The sequence below is a fragment of the Rhea pennata genome, chromosome 14 (genome assembly GCF_028389875.1).
Source record: "Rhea pennata isolate bPtePen1 chromosome 14, bPtePen1.pri, whole genome shotgun sequence".
NCBI lineage: Eukaryota > Metazoa > Chordata > Aves > Rheiformes > Rheidae > Rhea > Rhea pennata.
The window spans coordinates 17,140,297-17,163,555 of NC_084676.1; the positions used below are offsets into that span (position 1 = coordinate 17,140,297).

Below are 23,259 nucleotides of genomic sequence, written 5' to 3' on the forward strand. Positions count from 1 at the left end.
TACACACCACACTGTCTAGACAACTAGTATCTGTAAGTATTAAACATGTAAAACGTTTCCAGGGAGCTCTTCCAAGTAAGATGCACATTTAACAGGCCATAGAAATTTATTGTAAAGTTAAATTTGGTACAGAACTGAAATATCCATCTACAGCATTGTATACAAAACCTATGCAGTCATTTTCCAAAAGAGACCATGCCACTGCATACCTGAATAAGTTTGATCAATATGGCTTGTAGTTATTCTGATGACCACCACGTCTTGGTGTCTTCCCATAATTTGCACTGCCTTGACCTATGAACAAGAGAACAAATGCATTAAACTGCTAATTAGTTACGTTTGCTGATACCCAATACAGTTCTCTTTACTTACTGTAATCATAGCCTGGTCCATATCCATAATACCCATATCCTGAATAATCATAGCCTCCATAGCCACCATAACCTTGCTGATAGCCGTATCCTTGATTCCCATAACCCTGGTTCCAGTAATTGCCATAACCTTGATTCCAATTTTGACTTTGAGCTATAGAAGGGAAAACCATCCACAAAATCCCATTTTAGTACACACAACTTATTTTAAAGTGTCCATACTAAAGTAGTGCGTGTAGTACTTACCACCGCCTCTTCCACCTCTGCCTCTTCCTCCATAGCTACCTCTTCCTCCACCACTACTGAACTGTTGCTGCTGGTATACTTCTTTTGGCTGTGCTACCTTAATCTCACACTGAAAATAAAAACCAAGGAAGAGTATGTATATTGTCTTACAGCGGCACTGCCCAATCTAACCCGCTAGGAAAGTCAGAGAAGTTATTCTAGAGGCAAAGGAGGTGTTCATGCTGTGCTCCCAGTCATGTGACCACCACTACTGCACATCAAAAAGCATTTGATTTATTGTGCTGCCTGGGCAAAGGTAAGTCGCAATTAGCTGTTCCAAGAAGGCCACTGATTTCAGAGCACTTCACACTGCCTCTCTCCTACAGCCAGCTTCCCAGTGGAAGAGGCAGTGCCCTACATAACCATTACTATTCATGTGGTAGTGGCTGCCTTCTATCCTGCAGAAGCCCTGGGACTAGGCTGTTGCTCTCAGACCACATCACCTGACCTATACTAACTGAAGCAGTACTGAGAGCAAGGCTCTGAAAAGTCAGTCAAAGCGAGTTTTTCTAGCAGCCTTCCTATGCCCTGTACATCGCACATCTGTGTTGCGCCATGAAGCCAATTTACCAGCACTCAAAAAATATCACCTAATATTAAGACTACTGAAAAAACAACCAGAATTGACATTTCCAAACCAGGTTCCTAAGCTGCAGTTCAAATTGTCAGCCAGCTTCTACTTCCTGAATCTGTGCACGATCTGAGAAAACAAACTACTGCTGTTGTCAACAGAACAACTCCCTGCAATGACAGCAGCTACACAAACCTGGAGTTCCCCATGCAGAAGATTCCAGGTAATCTACCATCTTTTTTTTTTTTTAATCATTATGCCACAAAAATAAGCCATAATTACAAGATACAGATATGATTTGTGCTCCCTTTGCGCATGAGCTTTCATCTCTTCTGAAAACAATCTTTATTGCTAACTGCAGTGTCATGATAGCTACCAATGCATTAAGCTTGCCAGTATTTACTCTGTGCTGTTTCAAGAGCAGTTTTAAACTAAGGGTAATCTAAGTCACTGTATCAGGCAATATAAACAGGTCTAATGGGCTTCAAGTTGCAGTATGTGTGTGGCCAGCCAAAGAGCAAGGGAAAAGGGACACATCCAGTCAGCACTCATCCTTTGACTCCAGTCCTCTCTTCATTAGTGCAAGAGATGAGCCTCTTTAGCCTACAGACTGCTGTACACTTATTAGCTATTCCACCAGATAGCTGCTGTCAGCTGTTCAGACCCTCTCCCACCACTTTTGCAGTAGTTCAAATCTCAATGGTCTTGTTTGACCTCACTTGCAAAGGCTCTTAAGGAGACTGGGTACAAGTGGCAATAAGCATGCAGTTACTCTATGGTTCTGAAGTTAGCACCAGTAAGCACTGAATTTATGCAAGTGCTCTATGCTTGGGAAAAACAAAAAAATAACAGTGTTTATCTGCTGGGGTGGCTAATGCTGCTATACTGGTACATGAACTAGCTGGTTTTCCTACATGTATTTCAAAGTGCTATTTGACCCTTTACATATGAAAAAGCCTAACACACAGCAAACACAGCCAAAAATACTGGCAGAGAATCTTGCAAGCTCTGTAAACTGAACTATGGCAAAAAGCCTATTGTAAATAAGCTGTCCTTATTGTAATTTGGGTACCTTGAAATCAGAAGTCTACAAAATCCTTCTCAGATTATAGATGTAGCGGTATTATGCTTAAAAACTTGATCAGAGATCTGTAAGTCTAAGTTTCTACCTTGCTTCCACTGACGTTATGGAATTTCTTCTCCAAGATCTTCTTCACTGGATCCTCTTCCTTGAAGGTGATGAACACAAAACCCCTCCTTTTGTTGGTCTTCGGATCCATGGGAAGTTCAATAGCTTCAATCTGAAGACATGAAATATTACTTCAGACTGTTTCAGTTTCAGTGTCCCAAATGTTATGCATAGTCCTAAAATGTAAGTTTCCTATCTACGTATATTACATAGCACCAAACTTAAATATTCTTCTGTATAGTATCCCTAGCTTTCAGACCACAGTCACGTTTACACCATTTTAGCATGAGATTAAGTGGCCTGAGTTAACAAAGACAAGGAATCCAACTAGCAGTGCAAGAATTCAGTATAATCTGTTTACCATTCTTTCAAGATGAGAAACCTCTTGGTCAGTTATGAGAGACTTGAAGTACCTTAACTGCTTAGATTCATCAACTTGCAAATGATTAGTCCACTAACGTCCATGAGAGACTACTCTATTTCAGTGGTTAAGATAATGTTACACACCTCTCCAAATTCTCCAAAGTATTCCCTGATTTTCTCTTCTGTGGCTTCTGGATTAAGTCCACCAACGAATATTTTCTTCACTGGATCCTTTTTCATTGCCATGGCCTTCTTGGGGTCAATTAATCGTCCATCTAGCCTGTGTTCTTTCTGTTCCAGAACCTGAAAGACAGATTGGCAAGATTAACTCATTTGAAAAGTTTCACTACAAGTTAAGAATCTGAAATATGAATCTTAAATTACCTTTTCAACACTTCCAGGTTCTTTGAAGAGAATAAATCCAAAGCCTCTGGATCTTCCTGTGTTAGGGTCCATCTTTATCGTACAGTCGGTTACCTCACCAAATTTGGTGAAGTAGTCTTTCAAGTCTTTTTTGCTTGTATCCCAACTGAGGCCACCAACAAACATTTTCCTGAAATTTCAAGAAGATAAGAGCTAGTTAGATACAGGAAATACTACAGAAAGGCACATTCAGCAACATACTCATACACATCTCAGGCATTGTCAGAAACAGAACCAGCTGTAAAGGTCAAGTAATTTTGCATTCTGTTAAAAGCTAGTAAATGCTACAGGACTGCTTTTTCTCTGTTTTCAAATAAATGATAAAATGCACTCTTCAGTTTACTACAGACTTAAAACAGAGTAAAATTTGCCTAAAATAATTCCCATCAGTAACTTTTGTTCTTTGAACAGTATTTGCTAAGTAATATTGACTATCAAGTACTGCCAATTCAGATTTTGGAAAGAACCTAGGGTCATTCTACTGCTTTGAAAGCATTCAGGCTACAGGAGTGCAGCAAAAGCAAAATACTTCAGCTCTCTCACCATTTGAACAAATGGTTATGAAAATATAATCCCCCAAGCCACCTGCAGAACTTAAATCAGGTATCTGTGACCCCTAAGAATAGTCTCATACAACAGATCGGACTTTGGACCTGCCTGTAACAAGCAGGTTACGCACTTCTTCCTGCTTAGTTACTGAATCTCATTGTATTTGACAGTACTATAAATTCAAATTGCTAGTCCTTACTTTTGTGAAAGATCACACTACAGTACTTCCCGGCCCACCTTCCCCTCAGAGTAACTTCCAGAGCACCTCAGAAGACTAAATACTAGTGAAATATGTGATACAGAAGTGAAGCTAATAAGCAAAAATAAGATCAATCAATAAAGCACTTTTCAAATTTTCTTTCATTTCTTCAAATGAAAACATTAACATGACTATTTTCTATTTTCAGAGTTTCCAAGGTAACAAATCAAGCTTTTAAAAAAGATTCAAGCTTTCTGTCCAACTATAGACTAAATCAGAGTTGTTATTATTCTGTTTAGAGGCAACCTGAATTTGGCCCTACAAGCTAGCAACACCTCAGAAACTAGAATACTCCTAAATAAAACTGGCTTTTAGTGTTAACATGCAATTTTCATTTGTTAAAGTTAGCATCCATTTATGTTCTAAAGGCAATATGAGAAAAGACATAGGTGCTATTATTTTTTTCTAGATTTTTTCCTTCAACTGAAGGAAAAATCTTCCAGGCTAAACCTGGAATTGTTCAGATGAAGCTGCAGACTCTTTAACAGACAAGGGTCTAAGCAAAGTCTGTGGTTTTTTTTTTTTTGAACCATTACAATAGAGCCTTACAGAAAAGATTTTACACAATGCTTACTAAGGCTTTCAACAACAAGTGAAAGCAAGGTAACTTCATGGCTTCATTCTCAACAGAATAGCTTACTGATCAAGAGTAATTTTGCAAAACTGCTGTAAATTGTACTGACTGACAATAGTTACACATAACATACCCCAGCATCACTGAATGCAATTACAGAATGATCAAAGAGAAATTCAATAGTGGTGACATGGGGTGGGGGATTTGTCTGCAGGTTAATTTGGTAAGGATGGGGGGGGGGGCTACAGTACACTCAGGTATTGCCATATGCTAAAATCACCTCTTACCACAGCAAGAGATATTACACTTTAACTTACAAAACAAAGGATTGTAATCCTTGTAATCAATACCTGGGTATACTTAATTAACACATAATAAAGCCTTCAAAATTAAGGCTGAGATAGTCTTAGAAGTTACTTGGCCTTCCCTTCAGAGGGCCACACTAATTTGAAAATTGCAAACTTAACATATACTCTACTTCCCCTCCCCCCATTGTATTAGTGCTCATAAATCAAGGTATGCTTCAGCTATTAACAAAATACTTAAATGCTGGTTCCTCAAACTGCTCTTAATTTAAATTTTAAGTTCCACACTGAATTCCTGTAACTTAATTTCTTAGAAGTTGCCTTTCACACTAGTTTTGGGTCAGAATTTGTCACCTCCTATGTGAGAAAGGGGAAAACATACAGCTTTTCAGTGTACAATACCGAAGAAAAAAAACAAAAAGCAGCAAAAATAGTTTGCACAGAGCTCATAGGCCTAGTTCTCAATCCTTGGAGTCTGCAGAACACATCCCATCTAAGCTCGGGGGAAGCGTGCAAGTCTTGCTTCTTGCTTTCAAGCTCAAGTTCAAGCCTATCATTCTACCGTGGCTAGAGCTTTCTGTTCAACCTGAAGCAGACAACTCTTGGTTTAGAACTCAGTGGTAACAGCTCGAATTAAATACATGGGGTCACTTAAATCACAAAGACCACTTGAGAAATAGGAAGACTGTAGGGTTTTTTTGTTGTCTTGTTTGGGGGTTCTTTTGAGGCAAGTACATACATGTCATAGATCCATTTATGTTTATGAAAGAAACAATTCATTTGTACATAAGGATGCAGCTACTGAAGTACAGAGAAACTGCCTCAAGTCCTCTAAATAATACTCAATAAGCCTCTTTCTGACAATGCCACAAGAAGTATACGAAAAAAACTCACTCTTACTATTTTAGACACACTGCACACCATCTCAACTATACCGTTTTCCCTTTACTCTCTCTAAAAACATTGTCTACCAGTGTCTGCCGAGACCAGGGTGGCTCTTTTATACGTATTAACAAAACAGGTTCACGCTGACACCAACGCCGATCGAGCATGCAATCGCCAGAAAGTTTGAGCCAGCCGCCACCCCCGACAGAAAGCAACTCCTTCCTGCCCCCACCGCCCCCTTCGTTTAAAAAAAGGGGGGGAACAAAAGCGGAAAACGCGGGGGTGCAGAGCGCGCGGAGGTAAATCCCCTTCCATTTTACGGCGTGAGACGGCAACAAGCCCGCTCCCCCGCCCCTCCCCCAGCCACCACATGGCGCCAACAAAAGGCAGCTCCAGAACAAAGGAAGCGCTGGTGCTGCAGGCCGCCGCCTCACCGCCCGCCCGATCCCTCCGCGGCGCGGCGCGGCCGCCCGCCACCCGCCGCTCCCCCCGCCCCGGCCGGCCGCCGCGGGGCCCAGGCCGCCGGGGCGCGCCCGCACCGCTTCCGCTCCCCGCCGAAGGGCCGGGCCGGGCCTGGCGGCCGCGCTCCGCCGCTGCACATGGCGCCGCGAGGGGAAGGGGGGGGGGGGCGCGGCCTGCTCCCGCCTCGGCCGGCCGAGCAAGGCGCGGCGCTTACCCCGCGTCCTCCTCGTTCTTGCTGGCGTTGATCTGGTCGCCTTCGGCCCCGTTCTGGCTGGCGGCCGCCGCCGCTGTTCCCGCCGCCGGTCCAGCTCCCGCCGCCGCTGTTCCCGCCGTCGTCGCCGTCGCTGCCGCCGCTGCGCCCGTCGCCGCCGGGGCCCCGCCGGTTTCGGCCTGCTGCTCTCCGGCGCTCTCGGCCGCTTCGTGCCCGTTCTGGGTGGCGCCGGCCGCCAACTGCTGCTCCGCTTCGGACATGCTGCCCCGTCCGCAGAGGCGAGACACGAGAGGCGCCTGCAAGACACGAGCGCGCCGCTCACGGGTGAGCGAGGCGGCTCCCCCCCCCCCACCCCGCCTCGCCTGGGCCGGTCTAATCCGGTCCGGTCCCGCCCCTCCCCCCCTTTTCCGCCGTCGCCATCCCGCCGCGGCTCATACTCACTTTAAAACCCGCTCCCAATAAAATCCGGGCCGGCCGGAATCGGATTAAAATCCCCCACGCGCGCTGGTGCTGACACCCCTCCCCGCGGCGCTCGGCTGCCCCGGCCCCGCCGCCACCTCCTCCTCCCCCCGAGACACGTACTCGCCGACCCGCAGCCTTAACGCGTGGCCGCCTTTATAGCGCCGGAGCCTCCGTCACACAGCAATAAGGCGCCTCCTCGTTGGCTGCTGGCCGCTGTCGCTCGCGCCGTTCGGCGGCTCCCGTTGGCTCTCCCCGCGGCAGGGGGGCGGGTCGAGCCGGGCCGCGCGGGGTGAGGCGAATGGCGGCCCGCGGGACGCGGACGGGACCGGGCTGGGAGGGGAGCGGAGGCCTCGCGCCTGCCGCTTCGGCGCGGAGGAGCGGAGCGTTCCCGGCCGCGGCCGGTGCGAGGGGAGGCAGGAGGCCGCGCGCCGCGCTGCTCCCGCTGCGGAAGCCCGGGGCGGCCCGGGACGCCGCCTCTCGTTGCCCCCTCCCCCAAGGCCCGCGGGGCCGCGGCCGTTGTCGGCGGGCGGGGAAGGGCCGGGCCGCCCCGTCCTGCCCCGTCCCGTCCCGTCAGGCGCTGCCGGCCCCTCGACGCGAGGTCTAAAACCGCAAGCGCCCGGCCGCGGCGCCTCTCCGGGAGGAGGGCAGCGGCGCGGGCCCGCAGGTCTTCCCCGGTCAGCGTCGGGGAAGGCGCCTCTGGCTGGAGCGGCGTATTTACTTCCAGAGCTGTTCTGCTCTCCCCTGAGGTGTGGTGCGTGTGCTGACTCAGTTGCTCCAGTACCAGAGTTTTACTTAATGTTTCCAGCTCTGCTGGTTTTGCAACGGAGAGTGCCAGAATTTATTGTTTTTAATGGAAACTTAGATTTGGATATTACATAACACTGGGAGCTGGAGCCCTAAGTGTATGCGTAGGCCTTAACTCCGTTTGCCCAAGGATATATCAACTCTGTTGATGAAGCTGAACACACACATGCACATACACACTGTAATCATACCTCAAATTCTTGTACAACTTACTATTCCAAATACCTCACTTAACTATGGACACTGTCAAGACGTATCACCACATATTAAAAAAAAAAAAAGAGTACTTGCAGGTAAAAAAGTGACAGTTACTACCTTTCTGTAGTAATGAATGCATATATTATTATTTGCTTGCTCCCCCCTCTGGCAAATAGCTCCTCTGGCTCAACGTGCATATTTGCACCTGCTACTACAATTCAGAAAGAGCGCACATGGCTACTTCCAAATAAAAATAAATAGTGGTGATGCATTTTGTTGTTTAGCAATCTAGTTTAGGATCTGGGTTGTCCCTGAGCAGGTTGCCTTTACAGCAGTTTGTATCCTCTACTGGATTCATTTTCTTAAGTAGCACCTTAGAGAAACTAAACTAGAGGCCATTGTATTTGGGGTTGTAAGCTTCATACCAGTATAATAAGCAGAACATTGAAGATGAACACAAAATCAGCATGGTTTGTTCAGATTAAGAGCCTGATCCACTTAAAAAAAAAAAGAAAAGAAAAAAAGAAAGAAACATTCTATTGCTTCAGGCTATAAGCCAGACCTTTAAGAAATAATAATAATAATAATAAAAGAACTTAGTTTTCTGAGAGCATATGAAAAAATAGTCCTGGCCTTCCCCACTATGGCCAAGAATTCCAAGCCACGTTTTTGTTGTAGTGCTTGTGGTACAAGCCATGAGCATCATTTTAACTAGTCCAAGCTGAGCTTTCTGCTTTGATTCCCATATACATGTGCAACATGACTGCATAATATTGTTACTGGAATTGCAGCTGGTTTTATTTCTTGAGTTTAAATCCTCAGTAATATTGGCTATTTGTCCTGGTAAATCTGTTTTTCTCACATTTTTGCTGCTTACAAATGCAGAAGTACTAAAGCAATCTAAAAAATGGTCAACACAAGTAATTTAAAGAATACAAGCAGTAAAACATACTAATGCTCAATTCATGAAGATATTAATTTTTTAGTGTTCTACTTGGGTTTTGGTCTTGTGTTTCATTCCACATTCAAAGCCTGTGGTTAATAAAAAAAAAATCAAAGAAAGGACACACAACTTTCTTGGGTGTTAATCCTTACATGATACGTTTACTGATGAGAGAAAAAGACATTGTTCGCTATTTGTTTAATCATGTAATTACTGTGGTTATTCATGATGATGATTGAAATCCAACTGAATGTTAACTATGTATGTACTTCAGGATCTTAGGCCTAATTTTGCCATTCTACCAAATTTGTTTACTCTAAACCCTGCCCTTGCTCTCTAGTCACACCAGATTTAAATCATACTAGTCTGTATTGCCTCTTTCTTTTCTTCTTTATCTTCTTTATACTTCCCTATTATTTTCATTGTTTTGATTCTTCTAGTTTCCTCTCCCCCTTTAGAAAAAGAGAACCAATAGACTATTCACTGCCCTGAAATTCTTGGTGTAATCTCTCTCTTTCCCCTCTGTCTTGTCTAAATTTTAAGCATCTCAGGTCAGAGACTGCCTACCATATACAAAATACCTTCAATATAGAGCATCTATCGGATTTAGTTCTTATGCACAGTATATACAAATAGGTTTACTAATAATAATTATGCAAGTAATCCCACTGATTTTAATGGAATGGATGAAAATAAGAGCTCAAACTAAGTAAAAATGGCAAAAGTGATGTCTTATGCTACATGGAATTAAGCTTAAGAGAATATAGATTTAAGGAAAAATTGGCAATATAACTTCAAAAACAACCTGGTAATCTTCCTATGTTTCTGAAATTACTCTACTTTTTGAAAAAAAAATGCATTGACAGTATTTAGGATCAGATTTTATCCAAACCTAGCTAGCTAGGTGACACGTAGACAGTTATATCTACTGCTTAATTCTGAATTTACTCTAAAAGTTTTCAGTTAAACGAAATATCTACTTTAAGTGTTTTCCTACGTACATCACCAGATACAGAAAAGAACTATCATAGCTGTTCTGAAAACTCATTTAACTGATTGTCTCTTGTAACTTGCTATATAAAAGATCTGTATGTGTTTATTCATACATTACTCAGACTGAATGATATCATTTGCATCCCTGAGCTCAGGGATAATTCAAGGCAATATGATGTTAAATACCATGTAGAACAACAGCAGAGAGAGAGTTTGTGGTCTAGAAAGCTTATAGGTTAGGTGAAAGCCAAGAAGGAATATCTTGATGCAGATGAGGCAGAGATTTATAGAAAACAATAAGGCAGTATCTTTTGTGTTGTATGTAGTTGCCTTGGAAGGAGGATGAAGTTGTATTTATAGGCATTCAAGGGAAGCTGATCCTGAGCAACAAGATAAAGTACAGAGGTGCTTATTTGGAAATGCAGTAATGGCAATTCGATTGTACCAGCTGATGGGAAACAGGAGGTAACCTTTCACTGTCAAACCAAGGGTAAGTAGGACTGGAACAGTGTGAATGGGCTTGCAGTTGAAGACTAACAGTTTAGTGTGTGATAGAGAAGGCTGTGCCTTTGGGAAGATGTGGAGAACTGACATAGTTAAACCAATGAACGAAGAAAATAGTTTTGCGTAAGTTTTCTGAATGGAAATGAATGATTTATTTGCTGAAACAGCAGAAAGGATGTCAGCACTCACTGAAACGATGAAAGCGTGAGCAGGATTCCCAGCCATGTCAATAAATAACACAAATCATAGCTTGGCTTGCAGCTCCACAGAAGTTTAGACCAATGTGAGTCCAAACCCCGCATTCCTGGCTGTGAGGTTCCACCCACTCCTTTGCAGAGTGCTGTAAACTAACTCAGCAAAAAGATGGTTGGTTTTCAGTCAGCTCATTGCTCTTAACAAGCTCATTACCAAGACTTCAGTTGCAACAGGAGACACCAGAAGCTTAAAAGGAGACACTAATGTGAGGTAATCACATCTGCATTTGCCAATTAGGATTTTGAGCTATGAGCTAGATGGAAAGGGAGGAGGGAACCAAGAGCAGAGCTCATCAGTACTCTTGGAGACAATGGAAAGAAATACGAGGAAAAAGTACTGACAAGCCAAGGTGAAATAGTGATTGGGGAAGAAGTGATAGGTGAGAATAACTGCAAAAATTAAGATAGGAAGATGACTGACTACATTAGCAGTGGCTGAAAAAGCCAGAGAAGAGCTACTCGAGCTGAGAATCTTTCCAATGACTAGAGGAAGCAAAATCAGGTTTGGAGAGGCTTAAAGGCAGAGCTTGAAGACAGATTGCTTGGAAGACTTGTAAAAGTCAGATGAAAAGACACTTCTGGTTAAAGCTCTCCTGCCCTCCCTTTCTTTTCCTCCCTTCTGAATGTGGAAGAGACCAGGGCTTGTCTGTATGGATGCTGGGGGAGGCGGGGAGAGGGGACAGAGAGGAAACGAAATAGGGTGAGGTTAAAAGGGCCAGTGGTGGCATTACATAAGGTGTTTAGATAAGACTTTATTTGCTACTTAGAGAAAGCATCAAGAGAATGCTTTGTTAATTTGATCTTTAAAGAAAATGGTGAGATGGCTCATAGAGGAAAACAGAAGGGAAAACTTGGCAGGGGTTAGTCAGCGTAGTGAAAAACTAGCTAGGATTACAAGCGTGTGGTTAAGCTGGAGAAGTGGAATTCTTTACAAGAAGGCAGAAATGGAGGAAAGAACAGCCTTGCAGTAGAGGAAGTGAGTTTGATCACAGGATTTCCGTCAGAGGCACTTCACACTGCAAAAGCAAGAATGGATGAAGCAAGTGATGAAAGTAAGCCAGTATTGCGGGTAGGTAAGGCAGAATTTATACTAAAAGACAGAAGCAAAGAAATCAGTGATGAAAAAAAGTTGTGCATGAGATAAATGCATAGGTAGCAAAACATTTCTAAAACAAGTAAGTGCTTGTGGTGCTTAACATTAAAAGGCAAAGCTGAAAGGTGTGTAAGCTTCACTTTTAATCAATGCAACTAGTCATTATTTCATTAGCTTTTCCTTACTGTTATTTTCTCTCATGCAAAGCTATTTTTTATAAAAATACTATTATTTTCTTGTTTTTTTTCCAAACTAACAGACTACAGGTAATTAATTTCTCCACCTTCTTGCACTAGTAGAATAAAAAGGCATGAACTAATTTTCGTTTAAGAAGTGTACTTATCTTTTGTTACTGGAATGCAAAGGCACCTGCAGGCAGAATCTTTCAGTGTTGTTATATTCTGTGCCAGCTAAAAATAAGCAAGGCAACTAAGGCTTGTTAAACCTCTTAACAGATAAGATACAGCAGCAGAGCTATACTCAGAGAAGTATTCAGAGTTGTAACTGATGTTTGTTACATCGAGTTAAGGGTGAGGGGAGCAAAATTGTAATGACAAAGTCACATCCCTGGCCTTCTGTAGTTAGGGAGGATGTTTCAGACCAGCTGTTTAGCAACCAGAAATGTCTTTTCAAATGCTAAAATGACAATATGTATATGATTATCCAAAGAGTCAGAGCTTCTACTACTGTAAAAAGATGCATCTTTGTTAGTGAAGGCATAACACTATTTTCACTTAGAATGTGGGGCACTTTAAATTTCTAAGTCTGTATTATTAAAACATCGTGGGAAGGGTAGCAGGAGGAAACCCAGGGTAATTGGCTGAAGCTTCAGATGCAGCAGCCTGCTCATTGGAGAGCCAGGGATTCTCCGAGGTACTAAAATTAGACAATCTCCGCCCTCCAGAAATGCTTCTGGAAACAGCGAGGAGCAGAAATTCTGACACAGAAAGATGGCCTGGGGGAGGGAGGGAAGGGGAGAAGGAGTGAAGTCCACGGATGCTGCTCGTAGGGAAGCTTTGGCATATACGGATGCAAAGACTTTTTTTTTTCTGTCTTGGATAACTGGGAAAAATGCAAACAAATTGAAAATGATTAATGTTATCAGTGTTTTTCAAGCGATATTAAATTCATCACTTATGTAATAATTTCAAGCCACTCACTGATGCTGACTCCAGAGGCCTTTGCACTTCCAAGTCTAAGGTAGGGCTGTGGGACTTGTATTTATTTACGCTGAAAAAAAGGACTTTTGCCAAATTAGCTCGGAAATAAACTGAAAAACATGTGAACGCCCAAATCTTTCTACCAGCCTACCTATAATAAAATATTTTTTACCTGCTATTTGTGTGTAGTTCTGTGGTTACAATGTTTTCAAATTATATATTAGAAAAGTTGTCCCTGTTAAAGAAATGAATGCCATACGCCTATACTAATGATGGAAAGTCTCTACATGAATTACTCAGTCATGTATTTTTCCTCTTGGAACTTGTACTTATTTTTTATTTTAATGAAAACCATTTTCTCTCTTTGTTTTTAAGCATATTTCCAATGGGCTGGTAAGTGATATGTGACTTTGTTTCTGCTTTTACATTCACTTAATAGAGTGAATTCTTAAAGATATACCAACCAATAATAAAAAAAACTTTAATGAAAAATAAAATTAAAGCAAACTGTGTGGTGGGGTTGTCTTTCTTTAATACTAAAAATAACTTGTTAAAGAAATAACAAAAGATACTAACCAGGGGTACCTGAGATCAGCATCTATAGCTCTTATAAAGTTTGTCAGCTGTCACCTCCTCTCCTCTGCATGTATTTGCTATTTGGCTTCACTTAAAAATTAAGCCTATGTAACTGTTTTCTATCCGTCTTTTCTTGTCAGTCTCTTGAATGCACTGGCCAGTTCCAGCTGAGTTTGACAGAATGACTGAGGTCTTAGTAATAACTGAGACCCTGTAATTTTTGAGAAGCTGGCAAGGGGGTGGACGAGGCCCGCAGTGGCGAAGCTGGAGAAGGAGAGGCTGCGAGTTATCTCTTGTGTCGGCCGGTGCACACCCGGGCGCTGCCCGGCCAGCTGGCACGCGTTCAGCCGCGGAAGGGGCCAACGGGGAGCGCGGGCAGGCCGCGCCGCCGGGGCGCGAGCCGGCGGGACCCGCCGCTCCGCCCTCCGGGTCCACGGCGGCACCCGAGAGCGGACCGGCACCGTGAACCCAAAGCGCGTCCGGCGTTAACGGGTCTGGATACGGCCACACGCTCTGCGCAGGAGCGACCCGCGGCTCTGGGAGGCCTGGGGCGCACGGGCACTGAACGGCGTTGGCGCAGCCGAGGTGCAGAGCCATGGCAAGAGCGCGTGGAGTGTGTCGCACGTTTTATTAGCTCAGAGAGCAGTGACTCTCTTATTAGATGCTCCTTTTTTGCGGTAAAAGTCAAGTAGCACTGGACAGAACCTTAATTCAAACTTAATGCAGGAAAATAATATTAAAGGATTTTAAACTTATTAAGATGTCTGGTATGCTGGAAGACTGAACTCCCCATTCTACAGATGTTGATTGGGTGTATAAACAAGAAAGATGCTCATGCATGCTCCCACAGTAAACAGTAATTAAGTAACCTGAAAAGGCGCTTATGTGCTCAGCAAGTGTTTTTTTTTTTTTCCAACAATACCACTTAATCTAATAAATACTACTACTTGTCTTTAAATTAGCCTAGTTTAAGATTATTCTTCCCTGCACGTGAACAGAGAAGACAGCTTGTCAGCTCTTGAATGTCCCAGAGAAAGCAGACTTGGTAACCTCCACCTAAATAAATCGCATTACTCCCTTGCTTGTGCTCTTATTACCTAAGGTGCTAATAAACTAGAAAACGTGGCTGTTGAGTATTTGCAGCGGAGACCCAGCGCATATCCGAGGCCTGCGAGGGCCGTCTCGCGGCCACACCAAGCCTCGCGCCGCCCTTCGCGCTGCCGGCCGCCATTTTTGATCCTCCCCCCGTCTCCCCCCGCGGCCAACGGCCGGCGGCGCGTGCGAGGGGCGCGGAGGCCATCTTGTGGCCGCCTGCGCTCGGCGCCGGCCCCACCGCCCCGTCTCCTAGCAACGGCGGCAGCGCGCGAAGGTGCGTGTCATGGCGCCGGCGGCGGGAAGGCGCCCGGGGGCGGCGGGGCGGGGGCGGCCGCGGCGCTGGGCGGAGCGGGCCTTGGGGGAAGCCTCCCCGCTTAAGTAGGGGGACACTGGTCTGGATTCGGGCATGCTGGACAAGTCTAATTGCAACCTAATTTGAAAGAGAACAGGCCGGGCAGCTAGGTGCCTATGGTAAATCCTGTGTGGTGTTCAGTGCGGGTGGGGAGAGACAGGACTGTGGAGGGAGAAAAGGCAGTGATCACAAATCTATAGGAAACCAGGCCATGCGGGCTCTGCGCTGCGCAGGACGGTTTGGTATCCTGAGCGCTCACTGATGGCCTGAGACAGCTACGGAAAAGAAGGGTTAAATAAAAACGGAGAAATACTCTGAGGCACGCAGCTGGCCCAGCTCCAAGCAGCAGGCCCCGCACCAAAATCTTCGTGCATGAGAATACAGCTTTGGGGTTTAGCAGAACATACATGGTTGTTAGATGGTGGGTGGGGGAGCACTACAGTGAGCCTGTTCTTTTTTGCACCTGAGGTGGTTCAGTATTTCTTTCCATGAGGGAGTCTTAGCTTTTGTTCTCTGTTGCACGTGGTAACAGTTATCTTTCTCTCATGCGCTGCTCTGACTTGGTGAAATTTTAGCAATAGTTGATACCATTTTATGTTTGGCTAATATCATTTAATTATTGGCTTATTTTCTACAAAATGTCACGGCACTGCGAACAAGGGTGTGAATTACAGAATGCTAACTGTTCCAAAGAAAATCTTGCATAGGTGTTCTGAAGTGGGGATAACCTGCTTCACTCCTAGAGCACACAACAAATGTCACAATACTTTACTGTATGCTCAATAAATGCCAAATATCACAAACTGATGTAATTGCAGTACACAAGAAGCACCTGAATTTTAGTCAGAAGTCAAGATGCAGGTGATGCCTGAGCCTCAGATTTCTGTGGAAAAAACTCTGGCCCTCATCAAACCAGATGTCATTGATAAAGAAGAAGAAATAGAAGATATCATTCTCAGATCAGGATTCCTGATTACTCAGGTAACAGACTGTGTTCCAGATAAAATAATTATGTTTTATAAGTCAGAAAAAAATACTTTGCTTAACTGTCAGCAATTAAGCTAGTAAAAGTAGGATAATATCCAAAAATTCATTTGTATTTTTTGTATGTCCAGCCACCACTGCCAGATACTGGCAGGATGTATTTTGCTACCACATGAGATGGAACAGAGCTTGCTGATAGACATCTTCACTATTATGCTGACCACAGGAAAACACAGACTTTGTTCATAAGCTCTGATGTAGCAAACATATGTTGCAGCTAATGTTGACTCTCCAGAGTAACTCTGGAGAGCCTAATTTTCTAGTATCGCAGTGTTTTATATAGCATGCATTTGCCAAACAGATACTTCCAGAATTAATTGAATCTGACACATCTGACATGTTTTTAAATATTTCCGACGTTTTTATTGTAAATTGGCTCTGTGGCTTTTTAGATGTACAACAAATGTTTCATTTCAGTAGGCCTTATTGAGCTTGTGTTTCTAAGTTTTGGGACTGGTGTGATGGTGATGGAAACGCTGCCAGGAGCACCAGTATCAAACCGTGGGCTTTTTGAGAAGACTCTAAAGTGTGGTTTCGAGCAGAGAATGGGTTATGGGAAAACTTTTCTTTAACTAGCACGGAAATGTATTCTTTAAGTCTTTTAAGGCTCTTAAAAAAGCATTTGGAAACAGCTTGGGGGGGTGAGGAGCAGGTAGCACTCACTGCCTCCTCCTTCTGCTGGTGGCGCCGCGCCGCCGCCGGGTGGCGCTGTCCCACAGCGGCTGCCGGGGCCGCCGCGGCGCCGCCTCCGCCGGGGCTCGCCCTCCCCTTCCTCCTCCTCTTCCTCCTCCTCCCTTCCTTCTACTCCGCATACTAAGACGCTTGGGCTCCCGCGGCAGCGCCCTCGGCCGCCTGCGGCGCTGTGGAGCCTTTCAGTGAGCGAGACCTGGCTTTCTAAATAGAAATGTTTAGCAATAGCAATATTTAGAGAGAGAGGGAGCATATGTATAGCAAGCATTTCTCTTAATTTTTGTGAGTGCCCCTCTCTCCTTCACACCCCTTCTTTTTTACACCCCCCCTTTCTTTTATTTGTAGGAAATTCATCAGAATCCCCAAAGAGAACGAGATGCAAAAATATTTATAGCAGCTTCTGATATTGCCAGTGATTTTAGCACTGGAATTAGTAAGTGCTGAATGTCCCCTATTTCACAAGCCACTCCGAAGTTCACTTTAAGTCTCAAGGAGTGCACTTTTTATTGCAATTTTTTTTTTCCACAACGATACCCTTATGACAGCTTACCACACTTGTCCTAATCCTGGCCACCTGCAGGCTAGACAGCTGTTCTGAAAATCATAAAGCATAAGTATGCTGAATGAAAAATAGAAAAACTGCATAATTAATGGTGTGGGTTGAAGAGAAAAAGCAGAACATGATGCTGAAGTAGCTGAGTAAGTAAATCCTGACTCTACTGCTTTGCTTTTCTATTCGGTGCTCTGGCTGTACATTAAGTCACCTGGCTATTTTAAAAGATTACTTTTTGTAGAAGAGTGACTAAAGTGGTGTCTTGCTCAGATGGGTTTAATTAACTGAAACCTGCTTATTTTACTAAGAAAACTTACTTTTTGTTCATCTGGATCTCTGAGAGAGAGGACCTGGTCTGGGAGAATCACCTAGTTAAAGAGCAGATATGGATCTGTCCAGCTTGTAACTGAGATCATGACTGCACCAAAGGATTATACATACATATATATATATATGTATATGTGTGTATATATATATTCTACCTTAGGTAGCAAGCTTAATTTAGCAAGCAAAATTAACAACAGTGGTTAACAAACAGTATTATAGATTTTGCGTGCAAAAATATCACTGAGTACGTGGAGAGGCAGGCCATACCGAAGTTCAGGCTGCTGTGACTTCACTGTTTACTGTTATCCTTGCTGGAGAATTAAAACTAGAATGAGTGTTCCTGTCCATGCAGCAGACACGCTTTTTATGGCTATATGACCATACCCAGTAAGAAAACTGTGAGGCCCCAAAGTGCTGTATTTTCTCTTTTCAGATTACTTTAGAGAAAACATAATAGTGGAGATAATAATAGCTTGTTACAAATGTTCTGAAAATGTTTTGATGTTTTCTCAAACTAAAGTTTAAAATGACTATTCTTATTCTTCATTAGTTTTTCTTTTTTTCTTTTACACTTTATAGAAACGGAAGCTCCAGTTAAGCCCAGAGCAATGTAGCAACTTTTATGCAGACCAATATGGAAAAATGTTTTTTCCTAATTTAACAGCCTATATGAGTTCTGGACCTTTGGTTGCTATGGTTCTTGCCAGACATTGTGCAATCTCATACTGGAAGGAGTTGCTTGGACCATCAAACAGCATAAAAGCTAGGGAAACTCATCCTGACAGGTAACTCACTGAAAGGTCCATGGGATTTTGTCGTTCTTTTAATTGAGAACAGAATTTCTCTATTTCTTTCATACAACAGAAACACAGATCTGGAATGACCTGTTATCTCTTAGAAATTATGTGTAACAAAGCTTTTCACCGATATTTTTAGTGTATAAAGTTCACTCATTTTATGGAGAACGCTGAGTGCATGCATACAAATTTTAGTTAGCAGCTTATTTTGTTGAAAATAAAATCATTAAGCCAATGTCTTGTTAATTAGTCCATATATATTGCTTTTATATGCCCTCAGAGTGTAGAGGCTTGAAAGGGATTTGCAGTTGCCTGCCAAACATTCCTTTCTCTTGCTTTTAGTTTAAGAGCAATCTATGGCACTGATGATCTGAGGAATGCACTTCATGGCAGTCATAACTTTTCCTCAGCAGAAAGAGAGATTCGATTCATGTTTCCAGAAGGTAAAATGATGTAACTAATATATTGTCAGTCTTTGTGAGAATAGTGTCCTTCCCAGGTATTACTTGTCTCTGTCTGAACCCTGGATATAATTGGGTTTAGAAGGGTTGGGGTTTGTTTGCTTTAAGATAATGTGAATCTCTTTCCATGTAAGTTGCTGTTTTCTGCTATGAATGGCATACTAAAATCTATTTGAAGAACCATTATAGTTAGAGGGACTGCTTATGCTTTTCAAACTCTGTGGTTTGGAAACAGAATGGGAGCGGACAAAGCTAGTAAATGTGAGGAAGCTATTATACTTCAGCATGTTTTATGGCAGAGTCAGCCCAGGGGCTCCTGTTGGTTTGAGAAGACTGACTCTCTTCTTAGGTTCAGGTTGAGTAATTCCTGTTCAACAGCTGCTGATGCTCACTTGATAGTGCAATTCCAGAGTTAAGTGCCAGAGAAATGGGCCATAGAACCTGTAAAGGTTGAGAAAGAGTCCTTATTTGTAATGTAACATTTGAAAAGTGACTTTGGTCTTTGACAGAAAGATGCCGAAAGCAAGCCAGCTCTTTCAGTTAATTTAATAAAATATATTTCACTTCCCTACAAACCTTGCCTCATGTAAACTGTTTATCTCTCTTCTTCACCCCAACAGCAAAGCTAGACTGACATGAGACTTTCAGGCTATTCAGAAACCAGCCTCACACTGCAAGAAGGAAGTGGGACATCTGGGGGACATTGTTTCTCCCTTACCCCCAATAAATCTTCAAGGATGTAGATGTTTCCCTAGATGGTCTGATTTCCTCACTTTTCATAATAGGCTATAGTTAGTAAGGTCACCTCAGGGACATTGTAAAGGAGTTCAAGTAGTTTCTTTGCAGTTTGTTGTGTGAGAAGCTACCATTACATATTATTGTAATCATCATGTTACCTAACATTGAGGTAAATACAGAATCACATATAAACTACCTTTGAAAGAATGCCTATTTTAAACACTACAAGTTGTTTTCCAACATCTGTGGTTACTCTTTACAGTGATCCTGGAGCCAATTCCAACTCGACAAGGAGCTGTGGACTACTTAAACCTTTATGTAAATCCTACTTTACTAGCTGGACTCACTGCACTTTGTAAAGAGAAGCCAGCAGATCCAATGGTGTGTGCAGTATATCAGTCAGTATTGTGTTGTATACTTGTGAAACACTTTAATATTAATGTGCCCTGTTAATAGAAGAGCTGCTTTTTTGTTAAGGGCTAAGCTCTGCTATTTTAGCTACTTGCTGATAAGGTAGACAGAATGACATTTGCCTTCCAAGAAGCTGACTGGTTAGCTGACAGGTAAAATGAAGGCAAGAACTAAATGAAATCAGCTTTGATGAAGCAACAGTATTTTTAGGGGACTTCTATAAAAATGTTTCTAACACATAGTTGTTAAAGTTTCACATATGATGGCGAGAAAAGTAAACAGGTGCTCTCATATAATGTCAAGTATCAGTCTTAATTTACTGCTTCTGAGACAAGTTTGAGGTGAAATATCTATGATGCAGTAGATACTAAATGAGATTAGATGCTAGCCATTCTGAAAGTAGCTACGCAGTTGAGTAAAACAGTTGACTTCTTAGCAAGGCTGTTTACATTTTGTCATCATTATGTTTATTTAATTCAATGATACCAATTTAATTCTCCATTAGGATAAGGAATTGGCTATACATGCATTAATTAGCATTCACTTGGGCTGCTGTTCACCAGCAAAACTATGCTGCTTCTGAGTGAAATTGAGTATTAACTTTGAGTGGAATGATCAGACTGACCTGCAGAAAATTCTCATGGCCCCTTTCTGGTTGTTCAAGTTGATGCATCTTGCCCTCCTCTCGTGAATTATTGGTTTTAACCAAGGATCTCATCCAAATTGCAGTTCTGAGTGGAAAGACTAAAGATAGTTTCATGCTTTCTTTTCAGACTCTAAGCAAAAGTTAATTTTCTCTCATCTGGAAAAAATATAGTAAATTCTTTTTGCGTTTTCAAAGTTCAGCCATTCACACTAGTATTCTTTAAGAATGTGGATAGTTAGTCAGTGTGACAACTTACTGGCAGTTGTGGTGGATTCTGCATCTTTATCAGTTTCTTAATCAAGATTGCATTCTTCTAAGAGATACATTTCAGAAGAAAAAGGCTTAAAATAATTCAGAGACCTATCTCTGGTATTAGGTGATATACATAAGGCTCAGATTAAATGTTCTGCGATTGTTCTGGTTTTATAATCCTTTCACTTTATCTGTATGTCTGCCACTGTTATTATAGACATCTGAAAAATAGAGACGGAAGGTTCCTAAAGAAGTCATTTCTTCCATCTGTTTGCCCGAAGGCCAGATGAGTTGTACCCAACCATTCCTAACAAATATTTGTCTGGCCTGTTCTTTAGCAGAATCTACAATCTCCCTAGGCAATCTGTTTCAGTGCTTAATTATACTTAGTTGAAAAGCTTTCTCTAAAATTTAGCTTATGTCTGCTGTGTTCCAATTTTAAACACTTTTTTTAATATTCCCCAGAGGACATTAGAGATAATATGATATCTCCCTTTTTGCAGCAACCTATTGTATATTTGAAGTGTTACCATTTTTTTTGCCCTTCAGTCATCTCTGCACTGTACAAAACAGATTTTTTCCTGTCATACCTACCTTGACAGTTTATAACCCTTTGATCGCTGTTTCCAGTTAACCTCTACATCCTGAGCAGTTCTCTAGACAGTTATGTAATAACTTAGAGTAGCTTTATCTAGACTATATATCACTTCCTTACTTGTAAGAAAGTCACATGAAGCAATATCCATAGCTTTAAATAGAATGAAGACATGATACACGATGCTTACTCCTTCCCTGTTCATAGTCTGTGGCCTTGTCACAGAAAGAAAACAAAGTTGATTTGATGTGATTCATTTTGACAAATACATATTAACTATTGCTTAACAGTACAAACCGTTGATGGATTTTTTTTTCTAGTATTCTTCCTGGAACTGAAGTTGGGTGATTGGGCCCTTCTTTCTTCCCTTCTATAAGATGGACCTTTCCCAGGCTTCAGAAACTTTGCCTGTCCTCTCAGAAATAATTGCTAGCAGCACAGGTATTGTCTCAGACAATTCCCTAAGGAACACAGGATAAATTTGGTCAGGCTCAGGTGATGTAAAAATTTCTAATTTTTCTCAATAGTCTTTCTAAGGGCTTTTGGATTTTTTCCCCCGCTTCTGCCTTGAATTCTTACTACTCTGCTGCTATTGCTGACTGAGTAACCTATGAGGATTGCCTTAGTGCGCTGCTTCTTTGTCTCAGAGTCTTTACAACCAATCTTTTTGTATGTGGAATTACAAGGAGAGTGTTGCTTACCTTGCTGGTCAACTATTCTATCAATTCTTCTACTTCACAGTGCAGTATGAAGTTGGCTCTACTTATCACTGCAGAAACAAATTGTCAACAGCCTTGTGAAGTAAATAAGGATGTGTTAAAAACGTCTCTTTACAAGTGGAGGGATTGAGGCAAAGAGGTTAATTTGCCTAAGGCCAAACCAAACTATTGGCAGATGAAGTTAAAACTCAAGACATTCCTACCTCCCACATTTTTATTTGAATACAATTTGCTGGAAAACTGTAAAAATGAATTTCAGAAATTAACAATGTTTCATTTTTATGTTTTAGGCATTATAAAGTGATTTCAGTGCAGAAGACTGTGACACTTAATTGGATTAGATAAAGTATCTGTAAATGTTATTAGAAATAATATTTCATTAAGCACCTTTATGCATATTCTGCAGCCTCATTCCAAAACAGAGTTCTCATTGTTTGAAGTATTGCTAAAATGTTCAAAGATAGACATTATCAAGAAAAGTTGTCTTCTAAAGATCAGTATGAATTCTTCAAATGAAGCTGTGAAGATGTAAAATAACATTTAAAAAACAGGTTGTCTTCATTTCTCAGTACAGTAGGAGAGTCTCTGTAAGTTTCAAATAATACTTTCCATTTTCTCCCAGGTAATCTACAGGAAAAAAAAACTCAGAACACTGAAAATGTTCTTTTTGTTCCACAGACTTGGCTCGCTGAATGGCTGATTGAACACAATCCCAATAAACCTAGGTTACAACATCAGACTGTTGAGGCAGCGCCTCAAGGGTGAATGCTCAGGGGAAACCATCTCCAGCATTCCAAGTTAAAGATATGTATTAGCATTTCCATTGCATTTCTTGGATATGTAATTAATATTATCTGGCGTAAATGTTACCGTCTTAACTTCTGTATCTTTATGGGATAAATAAGCTTTATGGAATAAATAATCTTAAGGATTTAGCAGTTCTAGGAGTTTTTCTGTTGACTTAGTGAATATAGAATCTCATGATAAACATACTGTGCCAGGCTGATTAAAAAAAGAAAGAAAGAATCATCATTAGTTATTTAACTGCCATTTTCCTTGTTTATCTTGATTTAGCTATCTGGGGAAAAGGAAATTATTTATGCCACTGCAACTTCCCCAATGACATACAGCTGGTAGCTACTTTG

General features: G+C 42.2%; 2 protein-coding genes across 8 annotated transcripts in view; one reads left to right on the forward strand and one right to left on the reverse strand.

The window, feature by feature from the left end:
* Positions 1-7,111, reverse strand: part of HNRNPAB (heterogeneous nuclear ribonucleoprotein A/B) — a 31,157-nt gene extending 24,046 nt beyond the window's left edge. For 3 of the 7 annotated variants that reach the window (XM_062586961.1, XM_062586962.1, XM_062586963.1), the window contains exons 1-8: positions 6,889-6,998; positions 6,451-6,743; positions 3,164-3,332; positions 2,924-3,082; positions 2,397-2,528; positions 618-726; positions 373-525; positions 210-294 (exon numbers count right to left, since the gene is read on the reverse strand). In XM_062586961.1, the coding sequence (XP_062442945.1) occupies positions 224-294; positions 373-525; positions 618-726; positions 2,397-2,528; positions 2,924-3,082; positions 3,164-3,332; positions 6,451-6,707 (1,050 nt within the window). In that variant the 5' untranslated portion in view covers positions 6,708-6,743; positions 6,889-6,998 and the 3' untranslated portion in view covers positions 210-223. Of the gene's footprint in view, positions 1-209; positions 295-372; positions 526-617; positions 727-2,396; positions 2,529-2,923; positions 3,083-3,163; positions 3,333-6,450; positions 6,744-6,888; positions 6,999-7,029 lie in introns of those variants that run through there. The other 4 variants (XM_062586965.1, XM_062586960.1, XM_062586959.1 and 1 more) reach the window with 3 other exon arrangements.
* A 7,647-nt stretch (positions 7,112-14,758) lies between these two features.
* Positions 14,759-22,978, forward strand: NME5 (NME/NM23 family member 5). Its single transcript, XM_062587560.1, has 6 exons — positions 14,759-14,803; positions 15,700-15,862; positions 18,075-18,280; positions 18,635-18,735; positions 19,754-19,872; positions 22,793-22,978. Exons 2-6 carry the CDS (start codon positions 15,737-15,739, stop codon positions 22,877-22,879), a joined length of 639 nt encoding a protein of 212 aa, XP_062443544.1. The 5' UTR covers positions 14,759-14,803; positions 15,700-15,736; the 3' UTR covers positions 22,880-22,978.
* The last annotated feature ends 281 nt before the right edge of the window (positions 22,979-23,259 follow it).

Excerpts from the sequence above, each read along its gene's own strand:
- NME5 (XM_062587560.1), top strand. The coding sequence starts at position 15,737 with ATGCAGGTGATGCCTGAGCCTCAGATTTCTGTGGAAAAAACTCTGGCC. Across the intron at positions 18,736-19,753 it reads TCGATTCATGTTTCCAGAAG|TGATCCTGGAGCCAATTCCA; the intron begins GTAAAATGATGT and ends TACTCTTTACAG. Across the intron at positions 19,873-22,792 it reads AGAAGCCAGCAGATCCAATG|ACTTGGCTCGCTGAATGGCT; the intron begins GTGTGTGCAGTA and ends TTTGTTCCACAG.